Genomic DNA, 17623 nt, shown 5'->3' with positions numbered 1-17623 from the left:
CATTGATACCAATTGAATCCAAATTGAAACCCATTGATACCAACTGAATCCAATCGAAAATTCAATGGGTATTGATCTTTAATTATTCCCCACATTGAATTCTAATGGGGTCAGTTGGCCCAATTGACCCTACAAAAGGACCTCAATTGGTTTCCTAATTTTGAACTTTTGAACCCCATTAATAGTGAATCCAAATTGAAACCAACTGAAAATTCAATGGGTGTTCTGGTTTCGATTGGAATTTTGTGTTACGGAGCCCTGGATAGGTCTGAAAGCTATACATACGTGTTTTGAGTGAAACTTAAGTGCTACTTAAGCCTTAAAAGGGCAAACGAATAGCAATATGAATGAATTCTTCGGGTGATTTCTCCATCTTCAGTATACAATTCTGAACTATACTGTAAAATTTGATGAAATATTTTAACTTTAAAATATTAAGAGGTCTAACCTCAACGCCGTGGGGTCTAAAAAGGTCAAATTCTTTTAAATGCGCAAATAATTCTCGAGAACTTCAAAATCCGGGGAGAACTTCAAAGCTCAACAGCAAAATATCAAGCACATGAACCCATATTGTTTTTTTTTGCATATTTGAAATATTCATGTGCTAAAGTAACACTGTGAAAAATTTAGTGAAAATGACATGGATTTCATTTTAAGAGTGGAACATCCTTGTATGGGCAAGATGAATGAAAAAAATGGGTAGGCCTATAAATGAGACGAAATGATCATTAAAGCAAAAATATAGTCACCACGAACCATTACAAAATTGAAATTAATGCATTTTATATTACATAACATATGGGGCAGCTGCTCGTTTGACATCACAAATCCAAAAGTTGAAATTGTAATAACTTTCTTAATCTTTAATGGATTGTGCTAATCTTAATCAAATCTTTACCAATTTTTTATAAATTATTTTTTCGCACTATTTAAATAAGAATTATAAGATTATTATATAGGTCCTATATAATTATGTTGATTTTTTAAGCTTATAGGCCTACAATTATAAGTGACTAGATCTAGGCCTATATACCCCTTCAAACAAACAAATATCAACTTCGAGCGGCCGATCTGGGGAAATGTGGCTGAAAAAATTCCGCCGCCCCACCCTCTCCCCCCCCCCATTGGCGAAGGCTGGATCCGCCCCTGCCCCGGGTTTCTTTCACTTTTTCACTTAAAACACTTTTCGTGCCCGGTTTCCATGGGGGGGGGGGGGGGGGGGGTCGGCAGCATCTACCCCGGAAGAATCACATGACTTCATCAACAATCTATCGATCAATCTTCCTTTTTCCTGTGAACAGTGTTCCGGTCCGATCGGCTCACGGAGAAGAAAAATGTCGTTCTTAAGCTCTATCCATTTCATCTCTTTGGCACTTTTCATTGTGATAAGTGGTGCTATGTCAGAGAGTACCTTACGTCTCGTAAACGTGGTAAGATTTCTTTATTTATGTATCGAATAAAACTTAAGTTGAAGACTTTGGCTCAGTCCCATGCGTTTAAAATAGATGCTTGTTTCAGTTTTCACCTTGGTCGTTTTCTCTTCATTTAAACTTGTTAGTTCTTAAGTTACGGTAAATATTCATGGCAATCACTTACTACTACTGAGTACTACTACTACGGTTTATATTATTACTGTATTTTCATTCTATTGTTAATGTTATGTTATCATCTGTCATGGCATATGGTTTGAAAGTATGATTTATAATGACAAGCTCGATAGAGTGAGCTTTGACTTTGAGCCTTTGAGGAGTTTTTAAACATTTTTTATTATGTTATTTTAATTTATCCTCGTACACAGACGGCTCGTTATCGTGCAGCCACCATTAGGGAGTTACCAATGCAAAATCCCCCGACGGGGCTCATCGATTTTTGTCTTTATTTCATAAAAATATATAAAAAGAACTGTACCAAAATAAAGATTCTTCCATTTTGGCCTGAAATGCACCAAAACGGAAAAATAAACTTAAAAGGGGAAAAAACAGTGACTTACTTCGGCTGTCGCGCAACTTCACTTCCCTGTTTTATCCGAACTTAATACATAAACATATGGCCATTGAGTCCCCTGTACATATCGAGCTAGAACTTCAGTCTCTGTATTTGGTGTGTAAGGCCAACAGAGTTCAGCGGAACAACCAACAATAACAGAGACCGAAGCTTTTGGTCTAGAGTGACAGTTGACAATTAAAGAGAAACTCCATTAGTTGCAGTAAACACTGATTTCATGAGAAAGTCTGTAAAACAAGGCTTAATTGTCAGTATATCATCGAGGATCTAGATCTGGTACAGTTACATTAACTGAACTTTGTGAAATCTACGTTGAAAAATGTTCACGCCGAAGATCCCCAACACAGATAAGTGCACGTGGGTCAATGTATAGCGGGATGGAAAATAGAGATTTGTTTGTTTGGGTAAAGAAGTTCGTTCGCCTTCTTCCATTGTTTACATTCCTTAAAAATAGCGGGATGGAAAATAGAGATTTGTTTGTTTGGGTAAAGAAGTTCGTTCGCCTTCTTCCATCATTTACATTCCTTAAAGGTGTTGATTTCGTTTGCTAGTTTTTCTGGGCCAGGCTAGCGATTGGAATGTGGAAGTGAAAGAGGGCAAACTGACTGGGTTGCTAGGCGTTCAGGGCTAATAGAAGTCCATTGGAACTTCAGTTATTTTACTACTTTGCTTCTTATTCATGTTCTTCGGCTCGCTTGCATTCTTCAGTGATTAGAGAGAGAGAGAGAGAGAATGTGAACAGGTGTGGAAGCAAGGAGTGTTGGTAATTCCTTGGTGGAAGTGAGCTGTGAGTGAGAGTGGCTGAAGTGACAAGAGTCGCAAAAGAGGATTAATTGACTGAGAGAGTAGTTGGGGGAGTGGTCAAGAGAGTTACGTAAGTAGGAAGAATAATGGAAAGCCGAAGAACTTGAACTTTGGAATCGAAGTACACAATAATTAAGTTCCGTTTTATATACTTACATTATAGGCGGATTAATTTCGCGCATTATACCAAAAGTGATAGGGTCGACTTGGGGAAAGGCTTTTTTCGCCACGCGGTGTTTGACCAAAAAGGGGATAAAAAGGAGTGTTTAGTTGACAAGGGGCAGTTTTTCGTTCCCGATTTGTTTTGCCGCCGTAGGCCATGTCGGTTTGATTTTTGTCTGTCGTCGGTCGTCCAGCCCAGAGATGCGACATATATTATTATCCAGCATGTAATTTGACTTTGATTTAGAATAAATCCTGATACACAACTTAACTTCATCGAACTTGTCATTCTTTGACTCCCGTCTTTTTTTTGTACGTGGGCAGCGCAAGACGGTGGGCGGCCACCGGCCGTCTTGCAAAGCTGTGCCGCTACAAAATTGGTAGTACGGATGGGGTGGACCGTCATTTTCAGCATGTTCGGGGAACGTTTTAGTCCTTCAGTCTGGTTTTACGCATAAACACAATGTTTATCGGACATTGAGATAAATTCAACAAGGAGAGCTTCACTTCATGTCACCGGTTCCGGCTTATTTTTTGTTCGAGGATGTGAATTGATATTATTTTAACTTTAACGTTGGAGAGAGAAATTCAGCTGCAGGGGTTGGATTGAGCCCCCACATCGCCCGGGTTTTCGACGTTGGGACCTTACATGTGCCGTTGAGCTCAGGAGAAAGAACCCTTCGTCCTGGGACTCACGCGTGGCTGCATTGTAGCGAGGAGTCGAGGGACCTGTGAAAACCACTGCAAATAGACCTGACGGGGTAGCATAGCTGGTTTCCACTAAAACCCTCCGGATTAGTTGGTACCGACGAAAGTCTGGTGATTTCACATTACACTGCGGTGAGAGGAGTCGTTTAACTGCGCGAGAATCGTCTTGGAAGGGGCTGTAAAGGAACTCAGCAGGGCGATTGCTTTTCCTTTGGTCGTCTCATGAGGATGGATTGAGGTTAGGTACTGAAGGCCGCAGGCGCTAGTCCGGCTCGGGGAGTTGGACGCTATCGAGGAGCTCCGAGACATCGTTCTTCCAACCAACGCTTCGACACGGCCCTTCATCTTCGTCATCGACGTGGTGTGGTAGACCCTGTCTTCGATATCTTCGACGGTGGAAGCTGGCACTGTCGTTTGGAAGCCGATAGCCTTGGCGAGTGAAGCAGCAGGAGTCGCTGGTATGTAGTGAAGCCCTTGTTAAGATTTTTCCAGAACAGTCATTCACATTTAATGTAGACTCTCATATTACAAACTATAAGATATGCTTGAAATGTATCTGAAAAGATATGAACTCGTTATCTTCTCAACATGACGATGTGTTAAGATATGTGTGTAGCTATGCAGTTTGTTATTATGTCTGTTTTGCATTAGTGTGCATTGGGATCTGAAGGGGATAGCACAAATAAATTCTGCAAATACACCACTAGACAGAATAATAGTAAAAATCTAGATTTTGATAGTGTTCTTTGGCAACACGTGAAAATACATCTTCAGAAAATCTATATAGAATTTGCAGTCTTTTGTGCTTACCTTTATGTCAGACCCCCAATGTTTATTGTGATCTGGACTTACACATTTCACAATTTTAACTAAATGCCTTTTTTTCCTAGGTTCTGCGTCTGGTTCGATTGGTTACCTTTCTCTCCCAGAGTTAGATAGTAGACTATTTTATAAGTGTGTTATAACTGAAGGTTTATCGTAGTTGAGGTTGCATCTCCTTTCAGTAGTATTCACATATACATAGTAAAATTATGGCTGAAAAGTTAGTTGAAGATTTAGTAACCGGTTTAACCGGAGCATTACAAGGGTGTAGGTTTACCCCTAGTGGTTGAAGTACCAAACTTGAGAGATTTTCTGGACAAGGTGGCATTTCCCTTACCGAATGGTTAGAAGAGATAGATCTTTGTGAACAATATCAAATCTCTGAAACTCAAAAAGTGCGGCATAATCAGAGCAAATTTGGAAGGTGCAGCACGTAAAAAAGTTGTTTTTCGGGGAAATAAGATACTAAAAGTATTATTGAACTACTTCAAAAATATTTTGGAAAGAAACAAACTGTGCAATCTTTGCAGCAAGCCTTTTATGAAATCCAATCGAAGTCTGGTGTTTCTGACCAAGAAAATTTGTTAGGTCCCACTTTTTCTAATTTGTTTCCTTCCTTTTCACCTGAACAATTCATTCAAATGCAGAAAATGGACCCAGAACTGAGATTTGTGTGGGAACGGTGGAGTGCGCACTGGAAACCGGGGATGAATTTCCCGCACGTTTTTCAGAACCGGATAGTTTGAAACAATGGTTATATCAATGGTCTAATTTTACTGTTAAAGATGGAATATTAGGAAGGAAGGTTCTTGATCCTTTATTTGGTAATATATTTCAAATTTTACTCCCACAGTGTTTGCGTAAGAGTATTTTAGTTGGATGTCATGATGAATGGGGACATCAAGGTAGAAATAAAACTGAACAATTAGCTAGGTCAAGAGTTTATTGGCCTGGCATGGCTCGTGATATAGAATTTTATGTTAAAAGATTATTAAATGTGCTAAGGCAAAGGAGATGCAGCCTCGGGTAAGATCCCCAATGAGACATCTAATGGCATTTAGTCCATTGGAAATTATTGCTATTGATTTTGTTAAGTTAGATCCTGGTAAGGGAGGATTTGAGGATGTACTTGTTATTACAGATGTATATACGAAATTAGCTCAGGCAATCCCTTGTAGAAATCAACACGCCTCAACAGTAGCTAAAGCTCTACAAGAGCACTGGTTCACAAAGTATGGAATTCCAAATAGAATTCATAGTGATCAGGGACGTAATTTTGAGGGTCAGGTGATAAAAGAATTATAGGCTTTATGGTATACGTAAGACTCGTACAACACCATATCATCCTGAGGGTAATGCTCAGGCTGAAAGATTCAATAGGACTTTATTTGCCCTAATCAAATCGCTGGATCAGCGTGATAGACGTAGATGGCCTGAATTATTGCCTCATCTTGTCTACATGTACAATACCACCCCCCACGAAACTACGAGGGTCAGCCCTTTTGCTCTTATGTTTGGTAGGAAAGAGCGTATTCCTTTAGATCATTTGTTGGGTGTGTCTGATGTAGAATGGGAACAAGACTTTGTTAAACAAGCCGAGTTGGTTGAGAGGGCTCAAAAAGTTGCCAAAGAAAGAACTGACAAGGTAGCAGCCCGGAGTAAGGCCCGAGCTGATGCAAATATCTCTGCAAGTCCCCTCCCCTGGGCATAGGATCTCTTGTTTACTTAAAGAAGTGTGCTTTTAGTAAAAGACACAAGTTGGAGAATGTTTTATTTTGATGAATTATATGTTGATTGGATAAATCTTACTGAGGATATTTATCGTATCCGACCTTAATGGAGGTAATCCAAAGATAGTGAATCGTAGGCTAGTAAGGAAAGTACCTTCTGAATCAGATGTGGTTGACCAAAATATGGAAGATTTTGGGTTATGAGAGAAGGAAAATCATTGCTAGCTACAAGGATTCTAGAAAAGATTTTGAGGATGAATATGTTTTAGTACCAGAAAGAGTAACTACAGAAACAGTAGGGGAGAGTACTGGTCTAACCAGAGTACGGATGGGGGCGTACAAGTGGGCGTACCAGAGGCGGAACAAGTGTCGTCCAGATGAGATCTTAAAGACAAAATAAAGGCATTCATTCTAATCCATACAACTTACCTAAGTCTGTATTGGAAAAATAAAGTAATAAGTAAAAAATTAAAAATTTACCTTGGGTCTCTGGGCTGGACTCCGCCTTCAATTATTTATGACGATGACAGTTTTATTATTTGTGAAACGATTAGTAGGGAGTGGGGTAAGGAGCATGAATTTGGAAGTAGGTGGTAAATAACTAATATTGAGAAGTTTTGGAGAAGGGGACTCAACTTTGAAAGAATGGTACATAATACAAATACATAGGGATCTGTTCTGGGTTTGGGAGCACCCTTCCCTGCCGGATGCACCTCATAACAGAAAGGGGAAGGGGCTATACCTACGTAGAATAGTAAGTTTTTGTCAGACACATTTTTGGATTTAATTAGTTTTTTATTATTGTGGGATCAATGATGTACATCAGTGATTATGGGTTATATGTATGATTGCTTGGTTCTATTGATTGACTGGCCCAGTTTGGTTTGCCGACATGGATCATTTAATATATTTTGTGATATTAATTAATCTGTAAATATGTAATTATATTTGTCCTTATAGGAAAACTACATATCAGATGGCAGGATGGTGTCAAACGGAACTGGAGGAGGCATGGGATATCCACCTCTGATGGTAGTTTTGATATCATCCCAAAGTCTTGGTAAATGGTAGAAAACAGTAATGTTTGGGTTATTTTTTTGTCCATGTAATAGGACTTGTAAAATTTGAACAAATGAAAAAAGGGATTTTTTTAAACAATTGTTTATCTTTTTAATGTGGAGGTTTACCCTAGAGGTGCACTATGTCATCTGTTTGGAAGCAAAGGATGAATTGTACAAAAAAAAAACACTGTAAAGTAATGATTCTGAAAGTATAACACATAAAATAATTGTAACTTTCAGAATAAGCGTCATTATTTGTAACCATAGCAGAGCGAGGTCTAACATGTGCATGCATGCTGTCCAATATCAAAATATTTACTGTTTACTGTTTATGATACATGTTCATGGTTGATAATGCCAAGTTGATTGTTCATGGTTTACAATTACAACCCATCCATTGATTAATGTTCAATTGATTAATAAACACTTTTACTAGGGCATTATACAAGTATGCTGATGCAAAATATTTTTTAGTATCATTTTGGACATGAAACATGCACTTGTTAACTAAGGTTATTTATAGTTTTTTTTATAAGATGACCAGATTTACTGCTGTTGGTTTTTCATTTTGTAAGGTGGATACAGATACGGATATGGATAATTTTACTTTTCACATGTATCATTGCTATTATTACTACTGTACATGTATGTTTATGACTAGTTGTGCATAAGAGGTATAATGAAGGTTTAATTGATGTTTAGAGGTTGAATTTGTAACTAAACCTTTCAATTCATTTTTTTCAGGGGTCTGGAGTGTTCATCTTTGAAGGGGTGATGTCATCGATGAAGCAGCAGGAAGCTTGGGTCATCCACTTCCCAATGCCTACACGTTGACATTCCCCTGATGGAAGCTCTCCAAATCCTATTTTTAATTGAAGAAGGTACAGGTACAATGTATATACATGCAATCTATTTACCAAAAAAGGGAAGATTTTGAAAAAAACAATATTTGGCATAAATATAGAACGATGTTGAAATGTTTATATTGTTTTTGACAAATTGTAAGTGTCATGGATGGACGACCGTCAGTATCAACAAATCTTTTTTCCTTATTTTTTTGCGATCTTATGGAACAGATCGATTCAGTAGGGGAGAGTTATAGCGGGATGGAAAATAGAGATTTGTTTGTTTGGGTAAAGAAGTTCGTTCGCCTTCTTCCATTGTTTACATTCCTTAAAGGTGTTGATTTCGTTTGCTAGTTTTTCTGGGCCAGGCTAGCGATTGGAATGTGGAAGTGAAAGAGGGCAAACTGACTGGGTTGCTAGGCGTTCAGGGCTAATAGAAGTCCATTGGAACTTCAGTTATTTTACTACTTTGCTTCTTATTCATGTTCTTCGGCTCGCTTGCATTCTTCAGTGATTAGAGAGAGAGAGAGAGAGAATGTGAACAGGTGTGGAAGCAAGGAGTGTTGGTAATTCCTTGGTGGAAGTGAGCTGTGAGTGAGAGTGGCTGAAGTGACAAGAGTCGCAAAAGAGGATTAATTGACTGAGAGAGTAGTTGGGGGAGTGGTCAAGAGAGTTACGTAAGTAGGAAGAATAATGGAAAGCCGAAGAACTTGAATTTGGAATCGAAGTACACAATAATTAAGTTCCGTTTTATATACTTACATTATAGGCGGATTAATTTCGCGCATTATACCAAAAGTGATAGGGTCGACTTGGGGAAAGGCTTTTTTCGCCACGCGGTGTTTGACCAAAAAGGGGATAAAAAGGGAGTGTTTAGTTGACAAGGGGCAGTTTTTCGTTCCCGATTTGTTTTGCCGCCGTAGGCCATGTCGGTTTGATTTTTGTCTGTCGTCGGTCGTCCAGCCCAGAGATGCGACATATATTATTATCCAGCATGTAATTTGACTTTGATTTAGAATAAAACCTGATACACAACTTAACTTCATCGAACTTGTCATTCTTTGACTCCCGTCTTTTTTTTGTACGTGGGCAGCGCAAGACGGTGGGCGGCCACCGGCCGTCTTGCAAAGCTGTGCCGCTACAAAATTGGTAGTACGGATGGGGTGGGTCGACCGTCATCTTCAGCATGTTCGGGGAATTTTAGTCCTTCAGTCTGGTTTTACGCATAAACACAATGTTTATCGGACATTGAGATAAATTCAACAAGGAGAGCTTCACTTCATGTCACCGGTTCCGGCTTATTTTTTGTTCGAGGATGTGAATTGATATTATTTTAACTTTAACGTTGGAGAGAGAAATTATTCAGCTGCAGGGGTTGGATTGAGCCCCCACATCGCCCGGGTTTTCGACGTTGGGACCTTACATGTGCCGTTGAGCTCAGGAGAAAGAACCCTTCGTCCTGGGACTCACGCGTGGCTGCATTGTAGCGAGGAGTCGAGGGACCTGTGAAAACCACTGCAAATAGACCTGACGGGGTAGCATAGCTGGTTTCCACTAAAACCCTCCGGATTAGTTGGTACCGACGAAGTCTGGTGATTTCACATTACACTGCGGTGAGAGGAGTCGTTTAACTGCGCGAGAATCGTCTTGGAAGGGGCTGTAAAGGAACTCAGCAGGGCGATTGCTTTTCCTTTGGTCGTCTCATGAGGATGGATTGAGGTTAGGTACTGGAGGCCGCAGGCGCTAGTCCGGCTCGGGGAGTTGGACGCTATCGAGGAGCTCCGAGACATCGTTCTTCCAACCAACGCTTCGACACGGCCCGTCATCTTCGTCATCGACGTGGTGGTGTAGACCCTGTCTTCGATATCTTCGACGGTGGAAGCTGGCACTGTCGTTTGGAAGCCGATAGCCTTGGCGAGTGAAGCAGCAGGAGTCGCTGGTATGTAATGAAGCCCTTGTTAAGATTTTTCCAGAACAGTCATTCACATTTAATGTAGACTCTCATATTACAAACTATAAGATATGCTTGATATGTATCTGAAAAGATATGAACTCGTTATCTTCTCAACATGACGATGTGTTAAGATATGTGTAGCTATGCAGTTTGTTATTATGTCTGTTTTGCATTAGTGTGCATTGGGATCTGAAGGAGATAGCACAAATAAATTCTGCAAATACACCACTAGACAGAATAATAGTAAAAATCCAAATTCTGGTAGTGTTCTTTGGCAACACATGAAAATACATCTTCAGAAAATCTATATAGAATTTGCAGTCTTTTGTGCTTACCTTTATATCAGACCCCCAATGTTTATTGTGATCTGGACTTACACATTTCACAATTTTAACTAAATGCCTTTTTTTCCTAGGTTCTGCGTCTGGTTCGATTGGTTACCTTTCTCTCCCAGAGTTAGATAGTAGACTATTTTATAAGTGTTATAACTGAAGGTTTATCGTAGTTGAGGTTGCATCTCCTTTCAGTAGTATTCACATATACATAGTAAAATTATGGCTGAAAAGTTAGTTGAAGATTTAGTAACCGGTTTAACCGGAGCATTACAAAGGTGTAGGTTTACCCCTAGTGATAGAAGTACCAGACTTGAGAGATTTTCTGGACAAGGTGGCATTTCCCTTACCGAATGGTTAGAAGAAATAGATCTTTATTGTGAACAATACCAAATCTCTGAAACTCAAAAAGTGCGGCATAATCAGAGCAAATTTGGAAGGTGCAGCACGTAAAAAAGTTGTTTTTCGGGGAAATAAGATACTAAAAGTATTATTGAACTATTTCAAAAACATTTTGGAAAGAAACAAACTGTGCAATCTTTGCAGCAAGCCTTTTATGAAATCCAATCGAAGTCTGGTGTTTCTGACCAGGAAAATTTGTTAGGGACCACTTTTTTTAAATTTGTTTCCTTCCTTTTCGCCTGAACGACTCATTCAAATGCAGAAAATTGACCCAGAACTGAGATTTGTGTGGGAACGGTGGAGTGCGCACTGGAAACCGGGGATGAATTTCCCGCACGTTTTTCAGAACCGGATAGTTTGAAACAATGGTTATATCAATGGTCTAATTTTACTGTTAAAGATGGAATATTAGGAAGGAAGGTTCTTGATCCTTTATTTGGTAATATATTTCAAATTTTACTCCCACAGTGTTTGCGTAAGAGTATTTTAGTTGGATGTCATGATGAACATGATGAATGGGGACATCAAGGTAGAAATAAAACTCAACAATTAGCTAGGTCAAGAGTTTATTGGCCTGGCATGGCTCGTGATATAAAATTTTATGTTAAAAGATGTATTAAATGTGCTAAGGCAAAGGAGATGCAGCCTCGGGTAAGAACCCCAATGAGACATCTAATGGCATTTAGTCCATTGGAAATTATTGCTATTGATTTTGTTAAGTTAGATCCTGGTAAGGGAGGATTTGAGGATGTACTTGTCATTACAGATGTATATACGAAATTAGCTCAGGCAATCCCTTGTAGAAATCAACACGCCTCAACAGTAGCTAAAGCTCTACAAGAGCACTGGTTCACAAAGTATGGAATTCCAAATAGAATTCATAGTGATCAGGGACGTAATTTTGAGGGTCAGGTGATAAAAGAATTATGTAGGCTTTATGGTATACGTAAGACTCGTACAACACCATATCATCCTGAGGGTAATGCTCAGGCTGAAAGATTCAATGGGACTTTATGAAGTCTCATCTTGTCTACATGTACAATACCACCCCCCACGAAACTACGAGGGTCAGCCCTTTTGCTCTTATGTTTGGTAGGAAAGAGCGTATTCCTTTAGATCATTTGTTGGGTGTGTCTGATGTAGAATGGGAACAAGACTTTGTTAAAGAACAAGCCGAGTTGGGTGAGAGGGCTCAAAAAATTGCCAAAGAAAGAACTGACAAGTTAGCAGCCCGGAATAAGGCCCGAGCTGATGCAAATATCTCTGCAAGTCCCCTCCCCTGGGCATAGGATCTCTTGTTTACTTAAAGAAGTGTGCTTTTAGTAAAAGACACAAGTTGGAGAATGTTTATTTTGATGAATTATATGTTGTTGATTGGATAAATCTTACTGAGGATATTTATCGTATCCGACCTTAATGGAGGTAATCCAAAGATAGTGAATCGTAGGCTAGTAAGGAAAGTACCTTCTGAATCAGATGTGGTTGACCAAAATATGGAAGATTTTGGGTTATGAGAGAAGGAAAATCATTGCTAGCTACAAGGATTCTAGAAAAGATTTTGAGGATGAATATGTTTTGTACCAGAAAGAGTAACTACAGAAACAGTAGGGGAGAGTACTGGTCTAACCAGAGTACGGATGGGGGCGTACCAGAGGCGGAACAAGTGTCGTCCAGATGAGATCTTAAAGACAAAATAAAGGCATTCATTCTAATCCATACAACTTACCTAAGTCTGTATTGGAAAAATAAAGTAATAAGTAAAAAATTAAAAATTTACCTTGGGTCTCTGGGCTGGACTCCGCCTTCAATTATTTATGACGATGACAGTTTTATTATTTGTGAAACGATTAGTAGGGAGTGGGGTAAGGAGCATGAATTTGGAAGTAGGTGGTAAATAACTAATATTGAGAAGTTTTAGGAAGGGGACTCAACTTTGAAAGAATGGTACATAATACAAATACATAGGGATCTGTTCTGGGTTTGGGAGCACCCTTCCCTGCCGGATGCACCCCATAACAGAAAGGGGGAAGGAGCTATACCTACGTAGAATAGTAAGTTTTTGTCAGACACATTTTTGGATTTAATTAGTTTTTTTATTATTGTGGGATAAATGATGTACATCAGTGATTATGGGTTATATGTATGATTGCTTGGTTCTATTGATTGACTGGCCCAGTTTGGTTTGCCGACATGGATCATTTAATATATTTTGTGATATTAATTAATCTGTAAATATGTAATTATATTTGTCCTTATAGGAAAACTACATATCAGACGGCAGGATGGTGTCAAACGGAACTGGAGGAGGCATGGGATATCCACCTCTGATGGTAGTTTTGACATCATCCCAAAGTCTTGGTAAATGGTAAAAAACAGTAATGTTTGGGTTATTTTTTTTGTCCATGTAAAAGGACTTGTAAAATTTGAACAAATGAAAAAAGGGATTTTTTTAAACAATTGTTTATCTTTTTAATGTGGAGGTTTACCCTAGAGGTGCACTATGTCATCTGTTTGGAAGCAAAGGATGAATTGTACATAAAAAAAAAACACTGTAAAGTAATGATTCTGAAAGTATAACACATAAAATAATTGTAACTTTCAGAATAAGCGTCATTATTTGTAACCATAGCAGAGCGAGGTCTAACATGTGCATGCATGCTGTCCAATATCAAAATATTTACTGTTTACTGTTTATGATACATGTTCATGGTTGATAATGCCTGAAGTTGATTGTTCATGGTTTACAATTACAACCCATCCATTGATTAATGTTCAATTGATTAATAAACACTTTTACTAGGGCATTATACAAGTATGCTGATGCAAAATATTTTTTAGTATCATTTTGGACATGAAACATGCACTTGTTAACTAAGGTTATTTATAGTTTTTTTTTATAAGATGACCAGATTTACTGCTGTTTTTCATTTTGTAAGGTGGATACAGATACGGATATGGATAATTTTACTTTTCACATGTATCATTGCTATTATTACTACTGTACATGTATGTTTATGTACCTGTAGTATTTTTGACATAACTAGTTGTGCATAAGAGGTATAATGAAGGTTTAATAGATGTTTAGAGGTTGAATTTGTAACTAAACCCTTCAATTCATTTTTTCAGGGGTCTGGAGTGTTTATCTTTGAAGGGATGATGTCATCGATGAAGCAGCAGGAAGCTTGGGTCATCCACTTCCCAATGCCTATACGTTGACATTCCCCTGACGGAAGCTCTCCAAATCCTATTTTTAATTGAAGAAGGTACAGGTACAATGTATATACATGCAATCTATTTACCAAAAAAGGGGAAGATTTTGAAATAACAATATTTGGCATGAATATAGAACGATGTTGAAATGTTTATATTGTTTATGACAAATTGTAAGTGTCATGGATGGACGACCGTCAGTATCAACAAATCTTTTTTTCCTCATTTTTTGCGATCTTATGGAACAGATCGATTCAGTAGGGGAGAGTTATAGCGGGATGGAAAATAGAGATTTGTTTGTTTGGGTAAAGAAGTTCGTTCGCCTTCTTCCATTGTTTACATTCCTTAAAGGTGTTGATTTCGTTTGCTAGTTTTTCTGGGCCAGGCTAGCGATTGGAATGTGGAAGTGAAAGAGGGCAAACTGACTGGGTTGCTAGGCGTTCAGGGCTAATAGAAGTCCATTGGAACTTCAGTTATTTTACTACTTTGCTTCTTATTCATGTTCTTCGGCTCGCTTGCATTCTTCAGTGATTAGAGAGAGAGAGCGAGAATGTGAACAGGTGTGGAAGCAAGGAGTGAATTCCTTGGTGGAAGTGAGCTGTGAGTGGGAGTGGCTGAAGTGACAAGAGTCGCAAAAGAGGATTAATTGACTGAGAGAGCAGTTGGGGAGTGGTTAAGAGAGTTACGTAAGTTGGAAGAATAATGGAAAGCCGAAGAACTTGAATTTGGAATCGGAGTACACAATAATTAAGTTCCGTTTTATATACTTACATTATAGGCGGATTAATTTCGCGCATTACACCAAAAGTGATAGGGTCGACTTGGGAAAGGCTTTTTCGCCACGCGGTGTTTGACCAAGAAAGGGATAAAAAGGGAGTGTTTTGTTGACAAGGGGCAGTTTTTCGTTCCCGATTTGTTTTGCCGCCGTAGGCCATGTCGGTTTGATTTTTGTCTGTCGTCGGTCGTCCAGCCCAGAGATGCGACATATACTATATCCAGCATGTAATTTGACTTTGATTTAGAATAAAACCTGATACACAACTTAACTTCATCGAACTTGTCATTCTTTGACTCCCGTCCTTTTTTTGTACGTGGGCAGCGCAAGACGGTGGGCGGCCACCGGCCGTCTTGCAAAGCTGTGCCGCTACATATGTATAATTATTGCTTAGAGCGTCGGGCCCGTCGCTCTACCCGAATCCTGTGCTTATTTCCTGATTTCTCAGCAATTACACAATTTCTTCCAGAATCCTTTGGCACATGCGTTTTATTTATACAAACAGACACTTTGGTGGTCATTTCATTGGATTCTGTACGAACTCATTTTGATATCATTACCAAAAGTAGCATTTACTTTTAATCTGACTCATTCACATCAATCTATATTTTGAGAAATTCCCAGTTTCTTACCTTTCTTTTCTTGATGAATCCTCATAAATACAAGCTTTGCATTTTTTGGTCCCTGGATTTATCCTTTTTCATTTTCCCCACCTTTTATAATGGTCAAGTCCACCCCAGAAAATGTTGATTTGAATAAATAGAGAAAATTCAACCAAACATAATGCTGAAAATTTCATTAAAATTGGATGTAAAATAATAAAAGTTATGGCATTTTGAAGTTTCGCTTATTTTTCACATGAGCAACTCAAATGAGTCAGTTGATGATGTGCACCACTCACTATTTCTTTTGTTTTTTATTATTTGAATTATACAATATTTCATTTTTTACACATTTGACAATAAGGACCAACTTGACTGAACCATATAGTATTAAACAATGCTAATTCCAAATGTTCAGGGAGGAATTAATTGATGTTTCCCTTAACAATGAGGAGAAAATTAGAATATTTCATATTTCCTGTAATAAAATACAAAAGAAATAGTGAGTGGATGATGTCATCAGTCTCCTCATTTGCATACCAAACATGATGTGCATATACCGGTAACTGTTTTGTGAAATAAAGCAATACTTTAAAATTTCATAACTTTCTTATTTTACATCCGATTTTCATGAAATTCTTCGTGTTATGCATTTTGGATTTTTCTCTTTTTATTCAAATCTACTGATTGTTGGGGTGGACTTGTCCTTTAAATAGATCTATTATCTATGATTTGTGTCATGGAAACTTAAACATGCATATTTTGTCTTTGAAAAGTTGATTATCATCAGATTGAAATATGAATATGATGAAAGAATGTTTTCCAATCAATATTTTAATCATGTAGATGAAAAAACCTCATGTTTGGGGGGAAATTGAAATTAGAATAAAAAAATTATGAAAATTTTTTCTTTTAAACAAGCACAATTGATTAACTTAATAATTTAACTGGAATGTAAAGCAAAAAAAAAAACCCTTTTCATATTGAAAAAAGTGTACAATTTGTCATTGAAAAAGCAAATTATGTCGTAATCTAGTAAAAGAACCTTGAATTCAACCCCACTCATTCAATGAACAAGGTTATGATATAACATTCTCTGTTACGACTAGTAGGCCTAGTATATGTACTCCCCGCCCTGTGTGGCAAATTGAAGGTTGGCAATGTTTAGTTAATTTTCCAGCGGAGAGTTCAAGGCTAGCGGGCGTGTACATTTTGCTTATTACACTGCTACGAGCCATTTTATGAATGAAAATATAGTAAGCATGCACAGTGCAAGCCTTCCAGTGCCCCACACAGTATTTAGTCAAACAAAATGTGTGCAATTCTCTATCACCCTGTAACAAAATCGACCTAGAATTTCACTTTCCTACATTTTATATGAATTATGAAAGGTATTCTCTAAGGATCTATTTTCTCACCAATACTGCACAGTACAAATAAAAGTGATTGGTTAACATTGGTTTGACTTTAAAAAAATCTGAGCTAGAAGGTCACACTTGTCACCTGTGTCTGTGATATGTTACAAAAATAAAGCCCAGAAAAAATTGCGTTCGAAAATAATTATTTAGTGCTTTAAAAATTGAAATATAAATTCACCGGAAACACCATCTTAACTTCATCCCATACACTTATGTGTACTATTTAGGTGTCTATAAGACGCCTATTAACAAAATCAGGGTTTGCCTTGTTATTTTAGCTTTTCATTCTCAATAATAGTTGTTTTCAGGGTTTATTAGTACTAATACATGCACTTGTACACATGTTTCATCTTAGTTTGATAATTTTTTTAATCGGCTGCTCACAAAGTTAAACAATACCTTTAACATTTTTCTGGGGTTGACTGCCTTTTATTGTTTTGTCATGGATGTGATGATCACGGACGTCGGCTTTACCTTTACTTTCATTGGGTTCAGTTCCATCCTACATACCTCGCTCAAATCATATCCTAAACACGAAGTGTTGGGGCAAAATGTACTAATTTTTTTATAGTCTTTTTATAACCTTGCAGATTTGACTGTAAACACATAGTTTTCCTAGCAAAATATTTTTTCATTATTTTAGTGTGTTTGACATCCTTATTTTAGTTATTATGTTACGTACGTAACATGCCCTATATTGAAAAAGAAATCCTTTTTACATGTTTTTTGGGGTTACGCCTGGTATCTACTCGTCAATGGAAGTGGTCTCCCAGGTTTCTTTCACTTTTTCACTT

At 38.0% G+C, this 17623-nt stretch overlaps 1 protein-coding gene and 2 long non-coding RNA genes across 3 annotated transcripts in view; all 3 read left to right on the top strand.

The window, feature by feature from the left end:
* Window positions 1–1255: 1255 nt before the first annotated feature.
* Window positions 1256–17623, top strand: part of LOC121405662 (lysosomal acid phosphatase-like) — a 28058-nt gene continuing 11690 nt past the window's right edge. The window contains exon 1 of the mRNA XM_041596559.1: window positions 1256–1430. Within this exon, the coding sequence (XP_041452493.1) occupies window positions 1335–1430 (96 nt within the window). The 5' untranslated portion in view covers window positions 1256–1334. The remainder of the gene's footprint in view (window positions 1431–17623) is intronic.
* Window positions 3789–7377, top strand: LOC121405664. The gene is made up of 2 exons (XR_005968677.1): window positions 3789–4136; window positions 7191–7377. It is a non-coding gene; the product is annotated as an uncharacterized LOC121405664 (long non-coding RNA).
* Window positions 7657–14878, top strand: LOC121405663. Its single transcript, XR_005968676.1, has 2 exons — window positions 7657–7866; window positions 13761–14878. It is a non-coding gene; the product is annotated as an uncharacterized LOC121405663 (long non-coding RNA).

The sequence above is a fragment of the Lytechinus variegatus genome, chromosome 19, assembly GCF_018143015.1.
Source record: "Lytechinus variegatus isolate NC3 chromosome 19, Lvar_3.0, whole genome shotgun sequence".
In the NCBI taxonomy this organism is placed as follows: Eukaryota; Metazoa; Echinodermata; class Echinoidea; order Temnopleuroida; family Toxopneustidae; genus Lytechinus; species Lytechinus variegatus.
Note: the sequence above shows the minus strand (reverse complement) of the source record. Positions and strands in the feature narration are given on the sequence as shown.